The sequence below is a fragment of the Panthera uncia genome, assembly GCF_023721935.1.
Source record: "Panthera uncia isolate 11264 chromosome E2 unlocalized genomic scaffold, Puncia_PCG_1.0 HiC_scaffold_19, whole genome shotgun sequence".
NCBI lineage: Eukaryota > Metazoa > Chordata > Mammalia > Carnivora > Felidae > Panthera > Panthera uncia.
In genome coordinates this window covers 9,343,868-9,363,045 of record NW_026057588.1, presented here as the reverse complement: position 1 = coordinate 9,363,045, position 19,178 = coordinate 9,343,868, and the positions used below count along the sequence as shown (strand labels likewise).

The following is a 19,178-nucleotide window of genomic DNA, read 5'->3' as shown; positions in this document are numbered from 1 at the left end:
AAACTATTTTATATGATAGTGTATGGTGAATACATAACATGAGCATTTGTCGAAAGCAAAAGAACTGTAAAACACAGAGGAGGGAACCTTAGTATAACCATAAGCTTTGATTAATAGCCATGCATCAATACTGGCTCATCAATTACAACAAATGTACCATAATAACGTAAAGCGTTAACAGGAGAGGGACACGTGGGTGGCTCAGGTTAAGCTTCCGACTTCAGCTCAGGTCATGATCTCACAACTCGTGAGTTCAAGTCCCGCATCGATCGAGCTCTGTGCTGGCAGCTCAGGGCCTGAAGCCTGCTTCAGATTCTGTGTCTCCCTCCCTCTCCACCACCCCCCCCCCATTCATGCTCTGTCTCTCTCTCTCTCAAAAGTAAATAAACATTGGGGCGCCTGGTTGGGCGTCCGACTTCGACTCAGGTCACGATCTCGCAGTCCGTGAGTTTGAGCCCCGCGTCGGGCTCTGGGCTGATGGCTCAGAGCCTGGAGCTTGCTTCCGATTCTGTGTCTCCCTCTCTCTCTGCCCCTCCCCCGTTCATGCTCTGTCTCTGTCTCAAAAATAAATAAACGTTAAAAAAAAAAATTAAAAAAAAAAAGTAAATAAACATTTAAGGCATCTGCTCAATTTTCTACAAACCTAAAACTATTCTAAGAAACAATCTATATTAATTTAAAAGACCCACACTCGTGGGGCGCCTGAGTGGCTCAGTCGGTTAAGTATCCAATTCTTGAGCTCAAACTCAGGTCTTGATCTCAGGGTCATGAGTTCAAGCCCCACGTTGGGCTCCGTGCTGGGTGTGAAGCCTACGTAAACAAGTAATTTAAAAAAATAAAAAATCCACACTCGTTATGAGAAAATACAGAACGTAAGTATATAGACACATAGGACTACATTAGCAGACCTTAAAATCCCTCAATCCCAGATGCCCGGCTGGCTCAGTGAGTGGCACGTGTGACTCTCGATCTCGGGGTTGTTGAATTCGATCCCCATGGGGGGGTAGAGATTACTTAAATATAAAATCTTAAAAAAAAAAAAAAAAAGCCTCAAACTCTAGTTCCTAATCGAAGCTGTGGTGTGCCCTCCATTTCTTGCCTCAGGTTGAAAGTCTGAATCTCTGCTAGCATATCAACGTCAAGTATAACATTATATGATTGAATTATTCGTTAGGACAGATGATGCTGAGTCATGGGACACAGGGATGTATTTTAAAGCTACTAACTTTAAAAGCATTTTTCATCAAAACTTGAAAATCTACATCAATTTTTCTTACCGATTCTGCTGGGGAGAAAAAACAGTACAGAAACCAAACAAATAATTTAAATGCCCGTTTAAGCTCCGTGTTATAACAGGATAAACATCTGACTTCTGACTCTACGGCCCTTGAGATAATTTGCTCCAATTTTCCACAACAGGTCATTTCTCAATGGTGGACAACGGTCAGCTACACCAAGGGTAAATCAGCAGATTTCTGGGGGACGGGGACATCCTGAGTCCTGTCTTAGGATGGCTAATGGAGATCAGCCACTGACCGGGCTCGAACCCCAGCTCCTACACTACACGGCTGCCACCTAGCTGGTTTCCCAGCTCTGTTTTCCTCACCTGTAAAACGGGGATAAAAACAGTATCTCATCTTGCAGGCTTAAAACCCACGTAACACGCGGTGCAAGAATGCCCAGCAGGCAGCAAGTGCTTAGCAAACAAGGGCGGTTTACCCGGCTCCGCGGGGGCCCCTGCGAGGCAGATACTCACCGGTGCATACGGGGGGCTGTACTCTCTGTACTTGCGGTGCCCCTTCTCGCTGGGGCTGAAATCCGAGTCATCTGAAAAGTCCGAGAAGTCATCACTGGAAGAAGCGTGGCGCTGCAGTGGCAGAAGAAACGGACTTAGTGATTCCGCTGCGGGCAGTGTCAGCTCAGGGACAGACGCTGCCGGAATGTGCCGGAAGGGCCCAGCGCTCCCTGCCAAACACCTCACCTAAGGGCATTTAGTGGCAACGGAGCATGAGCCACTGACTCTTTAAAGAAAAATAAAACTGTTTATCCAATTTGGGGAAAGAATAAGCACCACTATTACGCGTGCTATTACGCGTGCCCTCTGGCCTCCGAGGCGAGCTCGGCCCCCAGGGCTCCGCTCCGGCCCGGTGCACGCAGCCCGGCCCCGGGGCACCCTCCCAGACCTACTTTGTGCTTGGATTTCCTCCTCTTCTTCGACCTCCTCTTCTCCTTCTCCCTCTCTTTCTTCCGCTTCCGCTTCAGTCTCCGGTGAGACTTCTCCTCGTCCGAATCGCTATGGTGCTTCTCCCCCTTTTCCTTCCGGCTCCTCTCGGGCCCTCCGGAGGTGTCCTGGGTCTCCTCGGCCCCATCATCCTCCAGTTCACCTTCTTCCAACTCACCATCTTCCCTATAAACCAATCCCAAAGCCAATATGAAGCCGGGGTGTGAGACGGGACGTCCAAGGGCTGCGGGGTGGCCCCGGTGGACAGGAAGAGAGCGAGGCCTTCCTCGGGAGGACTGGGGGCCGCTGCCTCTCGGCCCCCCTCCCCAAGGACTGCGCCCACTCTCGTGTAACCTGGCTGGGGGACAGCGGGTGGGGGCCCGACACCGCTGGGTTTTCAAGGTGCAGCCACTGATACGGGGACCACCCTAAGTCAGTATTTCTCAGAGTGCTCCAAGGACCTCGAATTCTAAAGAAGAAAAGCGACAAGGTTCTGTGGTCAAATGAGGGGAGGAAATCCCCACCTTGGGGCATCACAGTGCTTAATGCTCTAATGGAAGTTCCCAGAGGTCTTACCGTCCAGAAGCCTGCGCAGCCCTGCTTTAAGAGCATTTCCAGGACTTACTTGACCAGAGAGGCTGCTGTCTCTCAGGGAACACGGATTAGCATCCGTCCCAGAGTGCAGTGGTGCACAGCGGCCTGAGGTCACGGGCTTGGTCCTAGTCCTATGGATGTGTCCTGTGAGCTGAGGGTGGTGGCTGTGCACAGTGGGGACAGGGCCGTGGTTCTAAACCAGAGGCGGCCCCCGGTCTCCTGGACCCGACCCACAAGCAGGCTCGGGCTGTGCCCGAGGACACAATGTATTTCACCAAAGCCCCGTAAGAACTACCAGCGACAAGCTCTGGTCTCCAGAGGTCTGACCCACAGCCTGGGCTGCACAGCTCTGGGCTGGGGAGCCGGGGGGCAACCGAGCAGGTGAAGAAAGGGGAAGGGGTGAGCGAAGGGTCCCAGGCCCCAAACCCCTCCTGATGTCCCCTCCTAACAACTGTCGGGGTGGGGTCCCCCGCACTCCACTGCTGCCGACCCCCGGTATCCCTTCTGGCTCCCCTTCCTACAGATTTCCTGGTTTTGTCACTGCCCCCACATCACCCCCATCCCTAGTGCTTTCAAAAATAAAAGCACTCTCCCAACATGACAGTTGCCGCCCACAGAACATTCTAAATATCTACAGGGTGGGGAGGAGGGAAGGGGATAAATAGGGTTAAGAAGGAAAGCAACTGGAAAAAGAATCTAGTTTTTGGCCAAACCCACAGAGACAGTTCTCACAAGTACAGGAGTTGGTTTAAAAAATAAAAATAGGGGCGCCCGGGTGGCTCAGTCGGTTAAGCGGCCGACTTCGGCTCAGGTCATGATCTCGCAGTCCGTGAGTTCGAGCCCCGCATCAGGCTCTGTGCTGACGGCTCAGAGCCTGGAGCCTGTTTCAGATTCTGTGTCTCCCTCTCTCTGACCCTCCCCCGTTCATGCTTTGTCTCTCTCTGTCTCAAAAATAAATAAACGTTAAAAAAAAATTAAAAAAAACCCCACAAAACTATTTCATTAAAATAAATAAATAAAAATAAAAATAAAATAAATTCCGCAAATCTTTTTTAAAAGCTCCCACCGTTCCTCATGCATGACCATGGAAGAGCGTGTGTGAGAAGAGAAAAAATTCCTTTCTTCTCCATTAAAACTAGGACCCCAGAAGAGAACGAAGAGAACATAAACAGGGGCGTAATGAACCCAGGATCCGAAAGGCTAACCGTGAAAGGATCTAATCCAGGCAGAAAAGACCTTGCTGCCCAGACGGGCCCGGGGTCAGAGTGGGAACAAGCCTGCCCCCAGAGCCCCCGCAGGTTCTACGGGGCTTTGTAGACAAACACCACACTGGTGATGCTCCCAGAGTCCTTCACGTCCTTTCACTCACGCAACCCCCTTTGTCCGCCCCGGGTGGCGCTGCTCCCCAAATGTCAAGGAGCCTCTCTTAACTCTCATTCCCCATTCAAAGTGGTCAGGTCAGCTTAAAACCCAAGCGGCCCCAACCCCACGGACAGCCCGGCGGAGGTCAAGGGCAGCTCTCTCACACACAACGCGGGACACAAAAAATTTGTTCAGATGTTTCAAAGGAAACAAGTCAGGGAGGTGACCGACGACGACGTGCGTCTCGGGTTGTCTCCTTGCAAATCGCCAGGGTGGGGGGTGGGGGGTGGGGGGAAGCCCCGCAGAAAGATGCAGAGTAAAGCGGGGAGGAGCCGGCATTCCTGACAAGTGAGGCACCTTCCGGCTTGGGCTTGGGTGCGGCCCACAGAACGGGGTGTGGGACGAAGCTGCCTCGGCTGGAGTGGCCTTGCCCACAGTAAAAGTGCCACCCGACTGGGGAAACTGGTTTCGGCGGGCTCCCTGCTGCCTGGAACGACGGCCCACGCCAGGGTGTGGTTCCCGCAGCAAACAGGACGCATGTCCCTCCCAGCATGTCCCTCCCTGCTGGGAACACCGTGGGCAGACCAGCTCGCCACACCTCAGGAGAAACACAGGGAGACAGACAGACAGACAGACAAAATGGAGCTGAGGAAGGCCCAGAGACAAACCGAGAATGGCGGGGACGGAGGCCCGTACTCCATGAAGAAAAGCTAAAAAGCGCATCACTCTTAACCAACAGTCTGGAAAGGAAAAAGCTCAGAGGGACATGTTGGAAAAGGGGCCAGAATCTCAGGGCAGGTGGGGACGGAGGGGACACAGGAAGACAAGAAGTGCCCGGGCTCCCAGAAGCCCTGATGAAAGAAAATAAGGCTCCCAGAGCCAAAGACCCTCATGGAGCCAGAAGAAGCCTATCAGAGTGGAAGGGATGGCAAGACGCTCTGAACGCTCTCCTCCCAGGCAGGTGGATCTCAAAGGGAGGACAGGCGATGGGACTTGTCAAGGGCAGACATTCCAGACACTCCCTTACCTCCGCCCACAGCATGACAGGGCAGGCCAAGGTCTTGCCCAGGGTCAGGGTCAGGCTCCATCCCCGTCCCGCACCCACAAGCCAGCTTGCTTGAATACGTGGGCCGGGTCTACACCTAACACCTGGGGGCTGGCTACAAAGACCACCCGCGCGACTCCAAAGTCCTCACCACCATCAAGAAAGATTCCTAGGGGGCACTTGGGTGGCTCCTTCGGTTAAGTGTCCAACTTCATCTCATGGTTTGGGAGTTCAAGCCCAGCATCGGGCTCTGTGCTGACAGCACAGAGACTGCTTGGGATTCTCTCTCTCCCTCTCTCTGCCCTTCCCCCACTCGTACACATACTCTCTCAAAATAAATAAACTTAAAAAAAAAAAAAAAAAAAAAAAGGAATGATTCCTGAAGAAAGCCCTTTCATGCCGAAGGACTTCCCAAAGCAAGGAAGCACAGTGTTCAAATCCACCCTCCAAAGACTTTCAGCCAAAGCGGGGCTCTGCATTACCTGTATGAACACCTCCGGGGTATCTGGGCTCAGTGAGAATCTACCCCGCAACTTTTTACTAAATGGGTCACGAATACTTAGAACTTTGTTTCTTTACACGGACTTGGGGAAAACTGACAAACAGTATTTAAAAAACAGAAACAAAAAACCTGCTGGCGACTTACGAAGGGAAAATGGGAGACTGGAAGGGACACCAGGCCGGTGACCCTCCAGTGCCCACTGTGCGTCCTCAGTGCCATCTGGCCATGCTGTGCTCTCAAACTTCTCGGAGCCCTGGGCTAACCTCTGGTCACCTGAGGGGGTGCCCTCTGATAACACAGGAAATTCCCAGCTTAACTGCTGTATGAACACGGGGTCTGTCTTCCTTATAAGGGGAAAGAACAAAAACCAAGAAAAGCGAACCAGCCGGGACAGGGGCAGAAATCCCCGGGGACCACGGACGCCGGCACAAAAGCAGGCTCCAGGAACGGCAGCCAGGCTTCAGTGGTGCCACCTCACAGACTGCCAGCAAAGCCCATGTCAGAGTGGGATTAAATACCGAGGGAGCTTGCCTAATAGACTGTGACATAATCCCTCGAGAAAAGTGGGGGAAGCCCCACTGCGCTAATCATTTCAATCTAGACCTGCCAAGCCCTCTTGAGACCAGTAAGCAGGAGAAAGCCTGAGGCGTCAGTCTGAGCAGGGACGACCTTATTCCCAGAGCCCGGACTGGCAATGTCCCAGGATGGCCGCGCCAGGGTCGGCCCGCCGGGGCCATCGGGGACAGGCAACCGACCAAGCTGGGGGACTGACTTGGAACGGGTGTCCAGGAGGGAACGGGAAGAAGCCACCGGCTTGCCGAGGGTCAGATCTGTCTCGTGCCTCCCGCACTAAGCTTCCAGGGCATTTAAATTCCCACTCACAGAGCTGGTGACAGCCAGCTCCTCCCTCTCGGGTCAAAGACTAGATCTGGGTGCCCATTCTAAGGAATGCCTATTTGGCCACTCCACAGGGCACAGGAGCGTGCCGAATTCAACACACACCACGGGCTTGGCAAAAACAGCACTCAGTCAAGCAATCCCATGGCTTCAAAGTAGGCTGGCGGGGTGGGGCACGGGGCCGCTTTCTGCAGGCCAAGTGACCAACCACCAGCTCCGCTTCTCACGCTCTTGGTACGCGTAACTTAGCGCCTTGGTTTTCTCACCTGTGGAATGGGGTGACTGTAGTACCTACCAGGGTGGTTAAGGTTAAATGAGATTAATGTGGATAAAGCCCTTGACGTGAGAAAGGCACAAAGTACCAGACAAAAAGCAGCTACCAGATTTAAGGATAACCCCTAAACTGGCCGGGGTGCTCATCAGGAAGCACTTTCTGTACGGAGAAGCTTCAGCCAACTCCCCTCGGGGGTCGCTGCTGACCGCTGGCCAACAAGTTCCCGCTACACTTGGCCGGACCGAGTGCGCGCTATCCTCTCCCGACAAACCCTGCTGACAAAACTGACAAATCAACACGTCCCCTTCCTCTGCTCTAATCCAGCTGGTAAGAGGAAGTAACCGAGTGGGTGACCAGGAGGGAAAGGCACAGGGAGAGCTGAGCCCCAGGAAGAAGGGACAAAGGCCCCTTAAAAACAACAAAGCTTCCCGACATGGAAATTCTCTGGACAAGAGAGCTGGAATGAAACTGAAAGGGGCCCGGGTTTGTGGATCGATCTGGTTTGCAAAAAAAGAGAATGGGGTGGGGGCGAAAAAAACAAAAGGTGGACACTCACGGGAGCAGTGGCTGTTACCTGAAGATCATGAGAGCCCTTGACAAGAGGCGGCTAGGTTAATGTGAAGGTCAGGGTTATGACCATTAACTGCCCAAACGCTCAACAAATTGCCTGGGTAGGCTCGGAATGACCCATTAACTAGGGACAAAACTACAAAAATTACGGGGAGGCTCTGCCTCTTCAAATGGTTAACGACAGGCCTAACTGCCGAAGTCCCCAAATCCGACCGTGTGGGACAGTTGTTTACTGGGAGCGAAGGCACAGAGGCTTTCCCTCGCTTTCCGACGAGGTGAAGGAGCCTCGGGGGGGTGGGGGGCACCTCACTGAGGGATTTTCAGAGGCAGGAAATTCTTGAAATAAACCTCTGGGCCTCGCACATGGTTTTCAGTGTCCTTACTACCTAGGTTTATCGACCAGAACTCAAGAGCAAATGGGCTCTATGTCTCCCTTCCCCTCAACATTCTCACGTGGTGTCACAACAGACTGTGACATCGCGCCACCTCCACGGTAACGTGCCCACGTGACAGACAACACCCCACCCGAGCAGCCAAGCGCAAACCAACCATGGGACACGAGAAGCCCGATCGCCAGCACCCTGAACCCCTCACTTCAACGTGAGCAGAAGAGCCGGTCCGGTGCTGAGACCCGGATGGGAACGCACCTACAGCCAGAAGTCAATTTCTCCAATGGAAATGGAGAAATCTGCACTTGGAATGGGTATTTGAAATATTAAGTAGTTATTGTCAATTTTGTTACATAGGATTATAGCTTTGCGGTTACGTTAAAAAAAAAAAAAAATCGTTGGGGCACCTCGGTGGCTCAGTCAGCTAAGCACCGGACTCTTGATCTCAGCTCAGGTCTTGACTCCAGGGTCTTGAGTTCAAGCCCTGTGTTGCACTCCGCACTGAGCGTGAAGCCTACTTTACAATAAATAAGGAAATAAGTAAATAAATGTAATAATTTTTAAAAATCTTCAAGTTACAGATACACACTAAAGAATCTGCAGGTCAAATGACGTGAAATCTGGGATCTGCTTTAAAATACACAAGGCAGGGGCGCCTGGGTGGCTCAGTCAGTTACGCATCTGACTTCAGCTCAGGTCATATCTTGTGGTTCATGGGTTCAAGCCCCACGTCAGGATCTGTGCTGACAGCTCAGAGCCTAGAGTCTGCTTTGGATTCTGTGTCTCCCTCTCTCTCTGCCCCTCCCCCACCTGCACGCACACGTGCTCTCTCTCTCTCTCAAAAATAAACAAACATTAAAAAAAATACGCAAGGCAGATGGGGGATGTAGTGAGATGAACCAAAATTGGCAAAATGTAGATAACTGTGAAACCAGGTGATGTGCAGATGATGGCTTTTCTCTTCTAACGAAAATGCTAGAAAATTTCTGTAAGTTAAGAAAAAAAGATGCCCTGAGTGGGGACCGCCTCAACAAGTTGAGGAGAGGTTATCGAGGAAGGCAGAGAGCTGGAGTCTGGGGTTGGGGAGGAGGGCCCTGATTTCCTCAACGACAAAACCTGCCAGGATACCCCAGCGTCTTATACACCGAAAGCAGCGAGAAGTATTCGTGACAAACATCCTGCAGCAGCCGACTTCCATGCCAGGCACCAGACTGCTGAGTTCACATCCACTCATCTCTCACTGAAACGCGGTAGCAGACCCACGTTGGTCGTGAGTCATCGGCACCCCCATTTCACAGAGGCTCAGGGAGGAGAAGATATTTGCCTACAAGGTCACAGCACAGAGCAAAACTGGAACAAGTCCTGGATTCTCTGACTCCGGGCCCAACTCTCAACCTCGAGCCTGGAGAATTAGAAATCATCTGGAAGAGAATAATTAACTCAACAGGCCAACCGCCAAAACCCCTCCCCGAAATTTATAACGGCGCTGGCAAAAAGAAGACAGATGTACAGAAAACCGACCAAAGGAAACAGCATTCCAAGAAACACCAAAGCGAGGTATTAAGGTATTGGGCGAGGTCTGTGTCCAGGTTTCAACTGTGAGGTGAAGACAGAAGCAGAACCTGTGAGAAGGACCGAATCCTCTTGGGAAGAATTTCCTGAGACCATGGTCAATCACGTGCTTAGCACTACCCCGGCCCAGAACAAATGCCTAGGAGGAAAAACCATTCTTAAGCAAAGACACGAGGCAAATACAGTCCTTCCAAGATCAAATAAAGGGAAATGAGACGTTCAAAAGTCTCACCAAAGACTTTTGCACAGAAAGGCCCAAAGAATCCTGGAAAAACCCCAAGGAAAGGGTCTTCTCCCCAGATGGACAGAGAGCAACGGGAATCATTCCAAGGGAAGGAAATTCCAAAGCCGTGCAACACCAGCAGGAACACTTCATCCCGGGGTGTGCGGCATCCACGCCAGGGTTTGTCCAAGCACACAAACCCCTCAGGCAGAGCGTTTCTGCAGAGCTTCAAACAAGCTGATCGAGAAAAAACCTGGCCTACTTACTAGAGTCTCACGGAGTCCGGTGTCATTTCCTTCGCCTGAACAGCTACTTTTTCAGTCCCACTCACTCTGAACGCTGCTCCTGGTTTTTTTTAGTGTTTATTTATTTATTTAGAGAGCGAGAAAGCCAGCACTCGAGAGTGGGGGGTGGGGGGGGTGTGGAGGGAAGGGGGAGAGACAGACAGACAGACAGACACCCCCAAGCAGGTTCCGTGCTATCAGTGCACAGCCCAGGCTCGAACCCACGAACCTCTACATCGCAACCTGAGCCGAAATCGAGAGCTAGATGCTTAGCCGACTGAGCCACCGGGCACCTCACAGCTCCTGTTCTTGGTAAAGGCATCCATCTGACCCCAGTTCCTCCTGTCAGATGAACCTCTGAAGTCTGTTTCTCAGCAACAGAGTTTCTTAACCACCTTCTCATGCCAACCAAGGCTTCAGACAGCTGGAAGGATGCTGGTTCTCATCCAAGGAGGACCAATTTCTATTATTCCAGAAAGGAAAATCAAATCACTCAACTTGTGAACCAAGCCTCTTGCTCGTCTGGAATCTTTTCAGAGGAAATAGGTTTGGTTCCATTCAACATACATTCAACTAAGACAAAGAATATATTAACATTTTCGTCTTAAAAGAAAACCTAGCCTAGGATTACTAGGATTTCTTGTTCATACACCACCAAAGAATTTCCTTAAGAACTGCACTTATCTGGGGGTGCCTGGGTGGCGCAGTCAGGCAAGCGTCTGACTTTTGGTTTCGGCCCGAGTCATGATCTCACGGTTTGTGAGTCTGAGCCCCACATGGGGCTCTGTGCCTGCTTGAGATTCTCTCTCAAAATAAATGAATAAACTTTAAAAAAAGAAGAAAAAAAACAACTGCAATTATCTGTATTCAACTCTTTGCTAACTTCCAGTCAACTGTGGGCTCCTGGAGGACAGAGAAGAGGCTGGCGGTCACCTGAGTTTCCAAGGGTCCAGCACAGGGTCAGGTTCAGACTGGGGGCAGCACTTGCGACATGTTCTACACAAACCCAGCATCGGCCTCAGCTCTCCATACCCTCTTGCTCAGTTTCGTCAACACAGACACGGGACTATTTTCACAGGCAATAACGTGGGTTACCTAAAACTCCAATGAGGTAATCGAGGGGTTGTCTTTAATCAAAAACTCATTCACCGAGCGTCTATCAAGGGCTTCCTGATAGGCCAGAGAGCGACAAAAGCCCGTACGTGATGCATCGACCGACGTGAAAGGGGCCACCAGTCAGCACCCCCCAGGGATGCGGCCCACCTCCCCTGGCAAGAAGCTATGGTTCCCGGGACTGCTCTGGCTTTCCATGCAATGGCAGGGCCTGAAATCCCAAGGAAACCTAAGCCCTGGTGTCTGTTAGGAAAATGAGGAGGGCAACAACCCAAGCCACCTGCAATGGACATTTAGCCAAGTGACACTCATGTCTGGGCCCAGCTCCCTTGGGTTGGGCCCTAACAGGGACGTGTTAGCTGCAATCCACTTCCCCGCTGGCTTCAAGAAGTCTCCCGTTACTTCCGATGAATGAAAATCTCTTTGACTTAAAGGTTCAAAAGCCCAAGCTGGGGCCTCTACATGCACTGGAAGGAGTGAAACAACGGGCCAGGTCATGGAGGGTCCCCACTCTCTGAGGCCAACTTTTTTTTTTAATTTTTTTTTTTTAACGTTTATTTATTTTTGAGAGAGAGAGAGACAGAGCATGAACGGGGGAGGGGCAGAGAGAGAGGGAGACACAGAATCGGAAACGGGCTCCGGGCTCTGAGCCGTCAGCACAGAGCCCGACGCGGGGCTCGAACTCACGGACCGCGAGATCGTGACCTGAGCCGAAGCCGGACGCTTAACCGACGGAGCCACCCAGGCGCCCCCCCCCTTTTTTTTTTAAAGTATTCTCTACATTCAAAGTAGGGATAGAATTCATCACCCTGAGATCAAGAGCTGCACGCTCTACTGACAGCCAGCCAGGCGTCTTTGGGGCCAACTTTTAAGGGAATACCTACACTTCCCTTCCACTCTCTCCCACCACCTCTGCCACAACAAAGACAACGATGGCTCCTGTGCAGGTAGGGACCAGCCACCTTCTTCTTTAAAGGCCCAAAATGTGGGGTTGCCTGGCTGGCTCAGCCAGAAGAGCATACAACTCTTGATCTTGGGGTCACTGAGTTCAAGCCCCACGTCCGAGGTAGAGATTACCTAAATAAAAAAAAAAATTTTTTTTTAAAGGGCCCAAGAATAAATACCGTAGGCTTTGCAGGCCGTACAGTTCTCTGTACCTTTATGGCAACTCTGAGGTTTAGTGCAAAAGCAGCACTGACCTTATAAATTAATGGCCGTGGCTATGTTCCAATAAAACTTTACTTAGGGGGGAGAAAAAAAATAAGCCAAGTGGGCAGGCTTGGATCTTGTAGAGCCACAGACTGTCCACCCGTCCTCCCAGCAGTAGCTTTTCAGCTTTGACCTTGACCCACATCTCCTTTATGTGTTTCTCTGAAGTTTTACAAAGTGGCTCTTAAACTCCACTGTACTCTGCCTTTTCTACCCTGTTTCATTCCTTTGTTTTTCAAATGCAGGAGACAAATCAATAAATGGGACTTCATATCCTGCTAATGGCTGCACACTGCAGTTTGAAAACATCGTATAGGCCCCACGACAGCATATAGGTACGGGATTTGGGCCCGGGATTCTACCTCTGCCTCCACACCCAGCTCTGTGACCTTGGACAAGTGACTTCATTTGTTTCAAATTCTCAGCACAGGCCTGGGGCGAGCTAGCACATGGGAAGCACTCAGCAGGAACCAGGGAGGTAATCTTTGACCTTCACACGAGGCACTGTCACACATTTGGGGAGACTAGCAGTCAATGACTCACAGGTCACATACAGTCGGCCTGACCCCACGTCCACGCGGTCCACCACTCCCCACCATCCCTCTACCAGAAGAGGATCAAGACACGTTTAAAGGGAACAAACGGAATCCACGCAGTACTAAGCTTTAAACTTCCAGGAGTTTATGGTTTCTGGGGACCATCGGACAGAGACAACAGGGACAAAGGAACCAGATGCTCAGCTGACTGACAGATCCACCTGGGATCTAACCACTCAGCCTAACCTCGCAATTCATTTTTAAGGCACCCCCTTTGCAGTTGGGTCTCCAGAGCTGCCACAGCAGCAGCAACCCCTATGGTGGCCAGAAGCCGCAGGTGTCAGACATGGGAAGGAAATTTGAGGCCGGGCAAAGGTAGGAACAAGCTTAGCTCAAATCTAAATAAAGTCCTCCAGAGAGAAGAGCTCCTTGCACACCCTGAAAACTTTTCTGCTCCAAGCAAAGCACGGTACGGGCCTGACTGCTGAATGAACAAAAACCTTTACTGACTCAGCCAAACTCCCAAGGGGCGAGGAGAATCTTGGGAGCTGGGACGGGCCTTGCTCGTCTGTCAGAGATTCTAGAGGGGGTAAAGGACTTGCCTGAGGTGACGAGACCAGTCAGCAGCGGGTTGGGGTGCTCCGGCCCCACTTTCTCAGTTCTCAGGAGGCCCACTGAGGTGGCAGGAAGGCTCAAACCCTAATCGCCAAAGATGAACGCAGGCAGGACGTCAGCATAAGCTCAAGCCGCCGAGACCGTCCCAGCATCTATAACAAGGACCTTGAGCAAGCCAGAAAGGCCTTAAGATGGCTTCCACTTAGCTTCAACCCCAATCTGCTGCTCAAAATTAAATAAGCTGGCCAGGAACCTAAGGGGCGAAGAGAAACGGACTTGCCTCAAAAACACAGTTGCTCTGGGGCGCTTGGGTGGCTCAGTCGGTTAAGCGTCTGACTCCAGCTCGGGTCATGATCTCACAGTTTGGGAGTTCGAACCCCGCATCGGGCTCTGTGCTGACAGCTTAGAGCCTGGAGCCTGCTTCGGATTCTGTGTCTCCCCCTCTCTCTGTTCCTCCCCCGCTCATGCTCGCTCTCTCTCTCTCTCTCTCTCCTCCAAAAATAAATAAAAACATTTAAAAGAAACAAAAAAAACACAGATGTTCGTTCTTCCGCTTACATACCAGGCTATACATTCGATTTAGAATTTTTCTGCAGCAGAGACAGCAAGAAGATAAAGAAACCAAGATTTGCCAAATGCTAGGCATCGTGTGGGTGTCTGGTACATGCCCGCTTGACCGCAATGACCCTGAGAAAAGAGCATTAGCCTCAGTGCCCACTGCAGGGATGGCCAAGCCTGGACACAATCTTATCTGCTTCCAGAGCCCACACTGTTCCTTCCTATCCCGTAGCCACCTCCAATGTTCAAAAGATGTCAACACTTGCCTTACACACAGGGAGCTGAGTCACCAATTCACACAGATACAAATTCACCAAAAAAAAAAAAAAAAAAAAAAAAAAAAAAAAGGGGGGGGGAAAAAAAAAAAAAAGAGAGAGATTCTCCATCCTGAGCAATTTGGCCAAGAGAAGCAAACTATGCTCCCGGTAGATATCCAGTATGGGAACAAAAAAGCATTCTATCGGAATGACGATTGTGGGATGCAACTAAGTCCACACCAACCGAGGGGGCCACGTCTTCAAACTGCCATCAACTGATCAAGTCAGAAATTTTAAAACTGCCTGTGTAATCTCCTTTCGTTACAAAGCACCCCCCCCCAAAAAAAAAAAAAAAGAAAAAGAAAAAAACCCTGTGCAGCCTTTCCAGGCTGCCATCTTCATTAACTATCAAAACTAGAACAGTTCCGCGGCAAAGACGAGGCCGATACATTTGGAGAGCCAAATCCATGAACGAAACCTGGCTCCAAACACACAGCCCCGGTTTTACCTTAACCGAAAGCACATCATAAGCCACCCGAACAGGCAGCTTGCTCCTCTCTTTCCATTAGGTGTTAATTATGAAACCGGCCTCGAATCATTTATTCTGATTCCTGCCTCCGATGCCTGAATCGACCTATTAAATACCAACTACCAGGAACCTCAGAGACCGGCCTCTTTTCTCCTATTGTGTTAGGGGCTATGTTGCCAAGGTAAAGGCAAGCACCTTGCCTGCTTAGAAACTCAGCCATTTCACTTACTATTTGCTCCGAATTATTGTCACTCAACTTCCCACCCTGGGTCAGCACCAGTCACTCTGGTTCCAGCACATTCTGTCCACAGGGACCAAAACTGGGTTCTCCGGAATATGGTTTGACCTAAAGCTATCCCCGGAGGCTTGGGAATAATTAGCGACTTTCACCATCCAGGTATTTGCTGTAACTGGATCTGGCTTCTACGAGATGGTCCTCGGGCCTCAATAGCCACGATGACGTTAACAGAAGGGAACAATGGGTAAGGCAACAGGGAGACATCCATTCCTCCCCTATCGGGGAAGGGAAAAGACTGAAAAGAGCGGAGGTGGAGGAATTATTAACGGATAAATTACAGGGCACCTGGGTGGCTCAGTCCGTTGAGCATCTGACTCTGGCTCATGGTCATGATCTCACGGCTCACGGGTTGGAGCCCGTATTGGGCTCTCTGCTGTCGGCACAGAGCCTGCTTCGGATCCTCTGTCCTCCACTCTCTCTGTACCTGCCCTGCTCGCACACTCTCTCTCTCTCAAAAATAAATAGAACGTTAAAATAAATAAATAAATAAATGAATAAATAAATAATAAAGGACAAATTACTAAACCAGCTTAATATGAAACTGTCTGCATTCAACTGGCCGGAAACAAACTCAGAGTCGACCATTCATCTCTAGCTTGCCAGGGAGTCAACAGCTGGGAAAGCCTTCAGTTCCACAGGCGCAAAGCAGTTTCCACTTGGGATGAGCCTTCCTGGCTAAGCAAAAGCCATAGGAGTGTCTTTGCTGTACTGACAAATCCTGGCTTGTCAACAACTCAAAAACTTGAGCAAATCGAAACCCTATCTGGGAGACAGGACAGACCGGGAATGAGAAAAGCCCTTTTGGGGAATCGTCTTTTTCTTCTGCAGAACATATTTAAGAATAAAAAATAAAGGGGTTTCATGAGCAGAATACCCGTATTTTCATGGCTACAATTGGTTGTACTTCTACTGGGAGATTTGTATTTGGTTTCAGATTAAACCTCTCCCCAGAGAATATAACAATTTTAAAGATTGCAAGCGTCTAAGAGTTGCTGTTAAATCAGGGATTCTGAGTGACACCCTTTTTCTTTTTTTGCAACATCCATTAATTTGAATTTTAACTAGTATTGGTACATCAGTTTGGGGGGAGTTAAAAAAAAAAAGGCAGTACTGTGACATTTCAAAAACAAAGACTATGGAAATACAGTTTGACATAATTACTGGGGCTTCTTGGTTTTCATGGATGAGATTCCTTCGAGAACGGGGGAAAAAAACCAAACCAAAACAAAACCGAACCCTTGTGTTGCTACGCCTGAGTCCTTTTTAAGTGTTTGGGGAGATACTTTTGAATTCACTGAATGACTGCTACAATGTTCACTTACAAAAGAAATCCCATTTCCTTAACATTTCAAGTCAAGTTAAACAAGCATCCTTCTACAACTCAGTTGCCCTCGAAACTTGGAAAGTTTTCGTCTGTGAGCAGCCAGTTGCTGAATCTGGCTCCTGGAGAAGGAATTTCACCAAGGATGGAAAACTTCAAATAAAGGCAGTTCATTTTCAGCTGACCCTGCGCACTGGAGAGAGTGTGTTCAGTTCGTGCTTGAGACTTTTTTTTTTTTTTTTTGCAGGATATTGTACAGTGTGGACACTTCTTCCTCCCACAACTGATTTTACATACCTAACATCACCACTTCACAGCAGTTACGTTGTGAGTATTTTGAGAGGAAGACTAAGACAAATGGCCCACTGAACTGCAGTTACCTTTTCCTTATCCCAACGTAAGTGAACGTTTTTTTCCCCCTAAGAATGGAAAAAAACAAACAAAAAAAAAAAGGTAAACAGGACCTTTCAGAGGGGAAAAGGGCCGTGTGTTAAAAAGTTTTCTCGACCAAAGTACATCAGGGACCAAAACTGGGGCCAAGAGGGAAAATGGAACTTCAACGTGTTTTGTCTTTTAACGGAACTTATGCTTGTAAAACACATCGGAAGTACAAGTGTTTGGTTCTGCAAGTCATTTCTGTTGCCGTTTTTTTCCTTGTATGTGTAGGAGAGGGAGGACTGGGGGCCGGAGGAAGTGTTCTCTCCACCATGACTGGGCATGTAACACGTTTGCATCAACTTTTCACGGTCAGGCATGTGCTTTCGAACAAAGGGAACAACAGTGGAGACGGGGAGAGGAGACTGGGGGTTGACACTTTACAGATTTGGTGCTTAAACAGTACTTTACAAATGACTTGCTTAATTTAAACGTCCATCACCATAAGAGACATTGGAGTAAAATGAGAAAATTGGATCTACTTGAACCACAATCTTTGGGGGAGGGGGGAGGGGCGGGGGGGAGGGAGGGAGCACATTAACTCAAATACAGGGATCATAAACCAAATTCAGTTTTAACCTCGTCTCCTAGAAATGGACCTCTGAAGTGTCCACTTTCTTCAAAGATGAATGCTGGAGACAAAGCAATGGACCGATAGGGAGAGAGGGATACCAAGGGCTTGAAAACATATGGGCCTTTTACATAAGTTTTTGTCATGTTACAGTAACGCTCTTTTTTTTTTTTTTTTGACAAAACTGTGTACGACAAATTAAAAAAAATTAAAGATCGAAAGGATGTGCAAGTCTAAAAGGGCTCAAAACTGGGTTAGAATCCTGATTCGAACATATCAATTCACTCAAGCATCACTTTGGTCTAAAGGCAGGAGGAAGGCAGGCAGGAAAGGGACAAAAAGAGGGAGATAATTGAATTACTCAATAAAAGAGGCTACTTACCATCCCAACCCATTGTAAGACATACACTTCTGACATAAGAGAACTCCTTAGAGGTCGAATAAAGCGTGTAAGCACCTTTGAGTAATGCACCTGCCCCCCAGAGGGGGCCCGGAAGCCCAACGTGGGCTTAGCGCACAGACCTTTGCTAATCTGTTTATTTCCTTGAACTGGAGTCAGGCTGCGATGGGCTGCGATTCCCAGGACGATACATTTAATTAGAACAAAACAGAAAACAAAAACAAAAACAAAAAAAAAAAAACAAAAAAAAAAATTTTTTTTTAAAAGCTCACCAAACTGCTGCACTTGTGTCTCTGAATGTGGGTGGCATTTCTTTTAAAAGGCAAAGTATGGTCTGTGAAGGAGAAAGGGAAAAGGGGAGGTGGCAGTGGGGAGAAGGGGCCGTGGTGCCTGGCAAGGAAGCCCTCGCTAAGACCCCAATCTAGGGGAGGGTCCTCCCGCGACTCCCCAGCCCGGGCTGCTATGGGGCAGCCATCTGTCCAGCTCGATCTTTTCCCCTCCCCACCCCCACTCCTTCTCAGGCTGCCTTTCCTGCCGCTTGAAAACCTCCTTCCATTTCCCAATCCACTCTCTAGACACCTCTTCCCCTGCCCCGCCAGGAAAGGGAGGGCAAACCCTGCACCCCAACCCTCTGCTGGAGCAGGGGAAACAGGGGCCCCAACCTCGCTCTAAAACGCGCCAGGCTGGCTGGCCCCTTTATCACCCTCCAGAGAAGGGCGTGGGGCAAACCCATTTCGCACTTCATAAAAGGGGAAGGGGGGCACTCCCTTTCACCCCCTGCAAAAGCACAAAATTAAAAAAACAAAAAAAACAAAAAAAAAACAAATCTCGTTTTCTCCCCCGGAAGGGATGGCGCCCCATTTTAGCCCGAAAGAGGAGGGAACCCCATGAGAAAGAAGAGACCAACTTCCTCTCCCCTCCAAGGCAGGGTAAAGCAAACCTCACCCCCCCACCCCCCTCGCCAAAAACGCATCACCTACCTACGAAAAACGAGAGGACCCCTGCCTTCAAGGAAAAACACGGGGAGGGGGCTTCTCCCCGCAAAAGAGAAAGGGGCTTCCATCGAAGGAATTAGAGATTCCCCCCCCCCCAACCAAATTTGCCCTCTAGGTAATAGCTAGGAAATCCCTCCCGCCAAAAAAAAGTGCGAGAGCCCCCACCCAAAGGACCCCCCCCCACTAAAAGGATGGAGCTAGAACTGAACGAACCCCCACTTTCTGCCTAAACTAGGGTACCTCTCCAAGTAGGGCAGGGCACACCTCCCCCAGGAGAAAGGATACTGCCAGGGGCTGGAAACCCCCAACTCCCAAATCCCTAAGAGCGGGGTTACTACTCGAGATCCCCCCCCCCCCAAAAAGGGTCCGGGAGCCCCTCCCCCATCCCCTTCCCCGAAGCCAGGCGAC

The 19,178-nt window shown here is 50.0% G+C and overlaps 1 protein-coding gene and 1 long non-coding RNA gene across 7 annotated transcripts in view; one reads left to right on the top strand and one right to left on the bottom strand.

Annotated features, from left to right (window-relative positions):
• Positions 1–19,178, bottom strand: part of ZC3H4 (zinc finger CCCH-type containing 4) — a 42,108-nt gene that overhangs the window by 21,153 nt on the left and 1,777 nt on the right. For 4 of the 6 annotated variants that reach the window (XM_049621079.1, XM_049621085.1, XM_049621080.1 and 1 more), the window contains 2 exons: positions 2,188–2,407; positions 1,757–1,867 (listed from right to left, as the gene is read on the bottom strand). In XM_049621079.1, the coding sequence (XP_049477036.1) occupies positions 1,757–1,867; positions 2,188–2,407 (331 nt within the window). Of the gene's footprint in view, positions 1–1,756; positions 1,868–2,187; positions 2,408–18,047; positions 18,110–19,178 lie in introns of all 6 variants that reach the window. The other 2 variants (XM_049621082.1, XM_049621081.1) reach the window with 1 other exon arrangement.
• LOC125915336 (uncharacterized) lies at positions 7,531–17,002 on the top strand. The gene is made up of 3 exons (XR_007455641.1): positions 7,531–8,168; positions 12,501–12,590; positions 16,617–17,002. It is a non-coding gene; the product is annotated as an uncharacterized LOC125915336 (long non-coding RNA).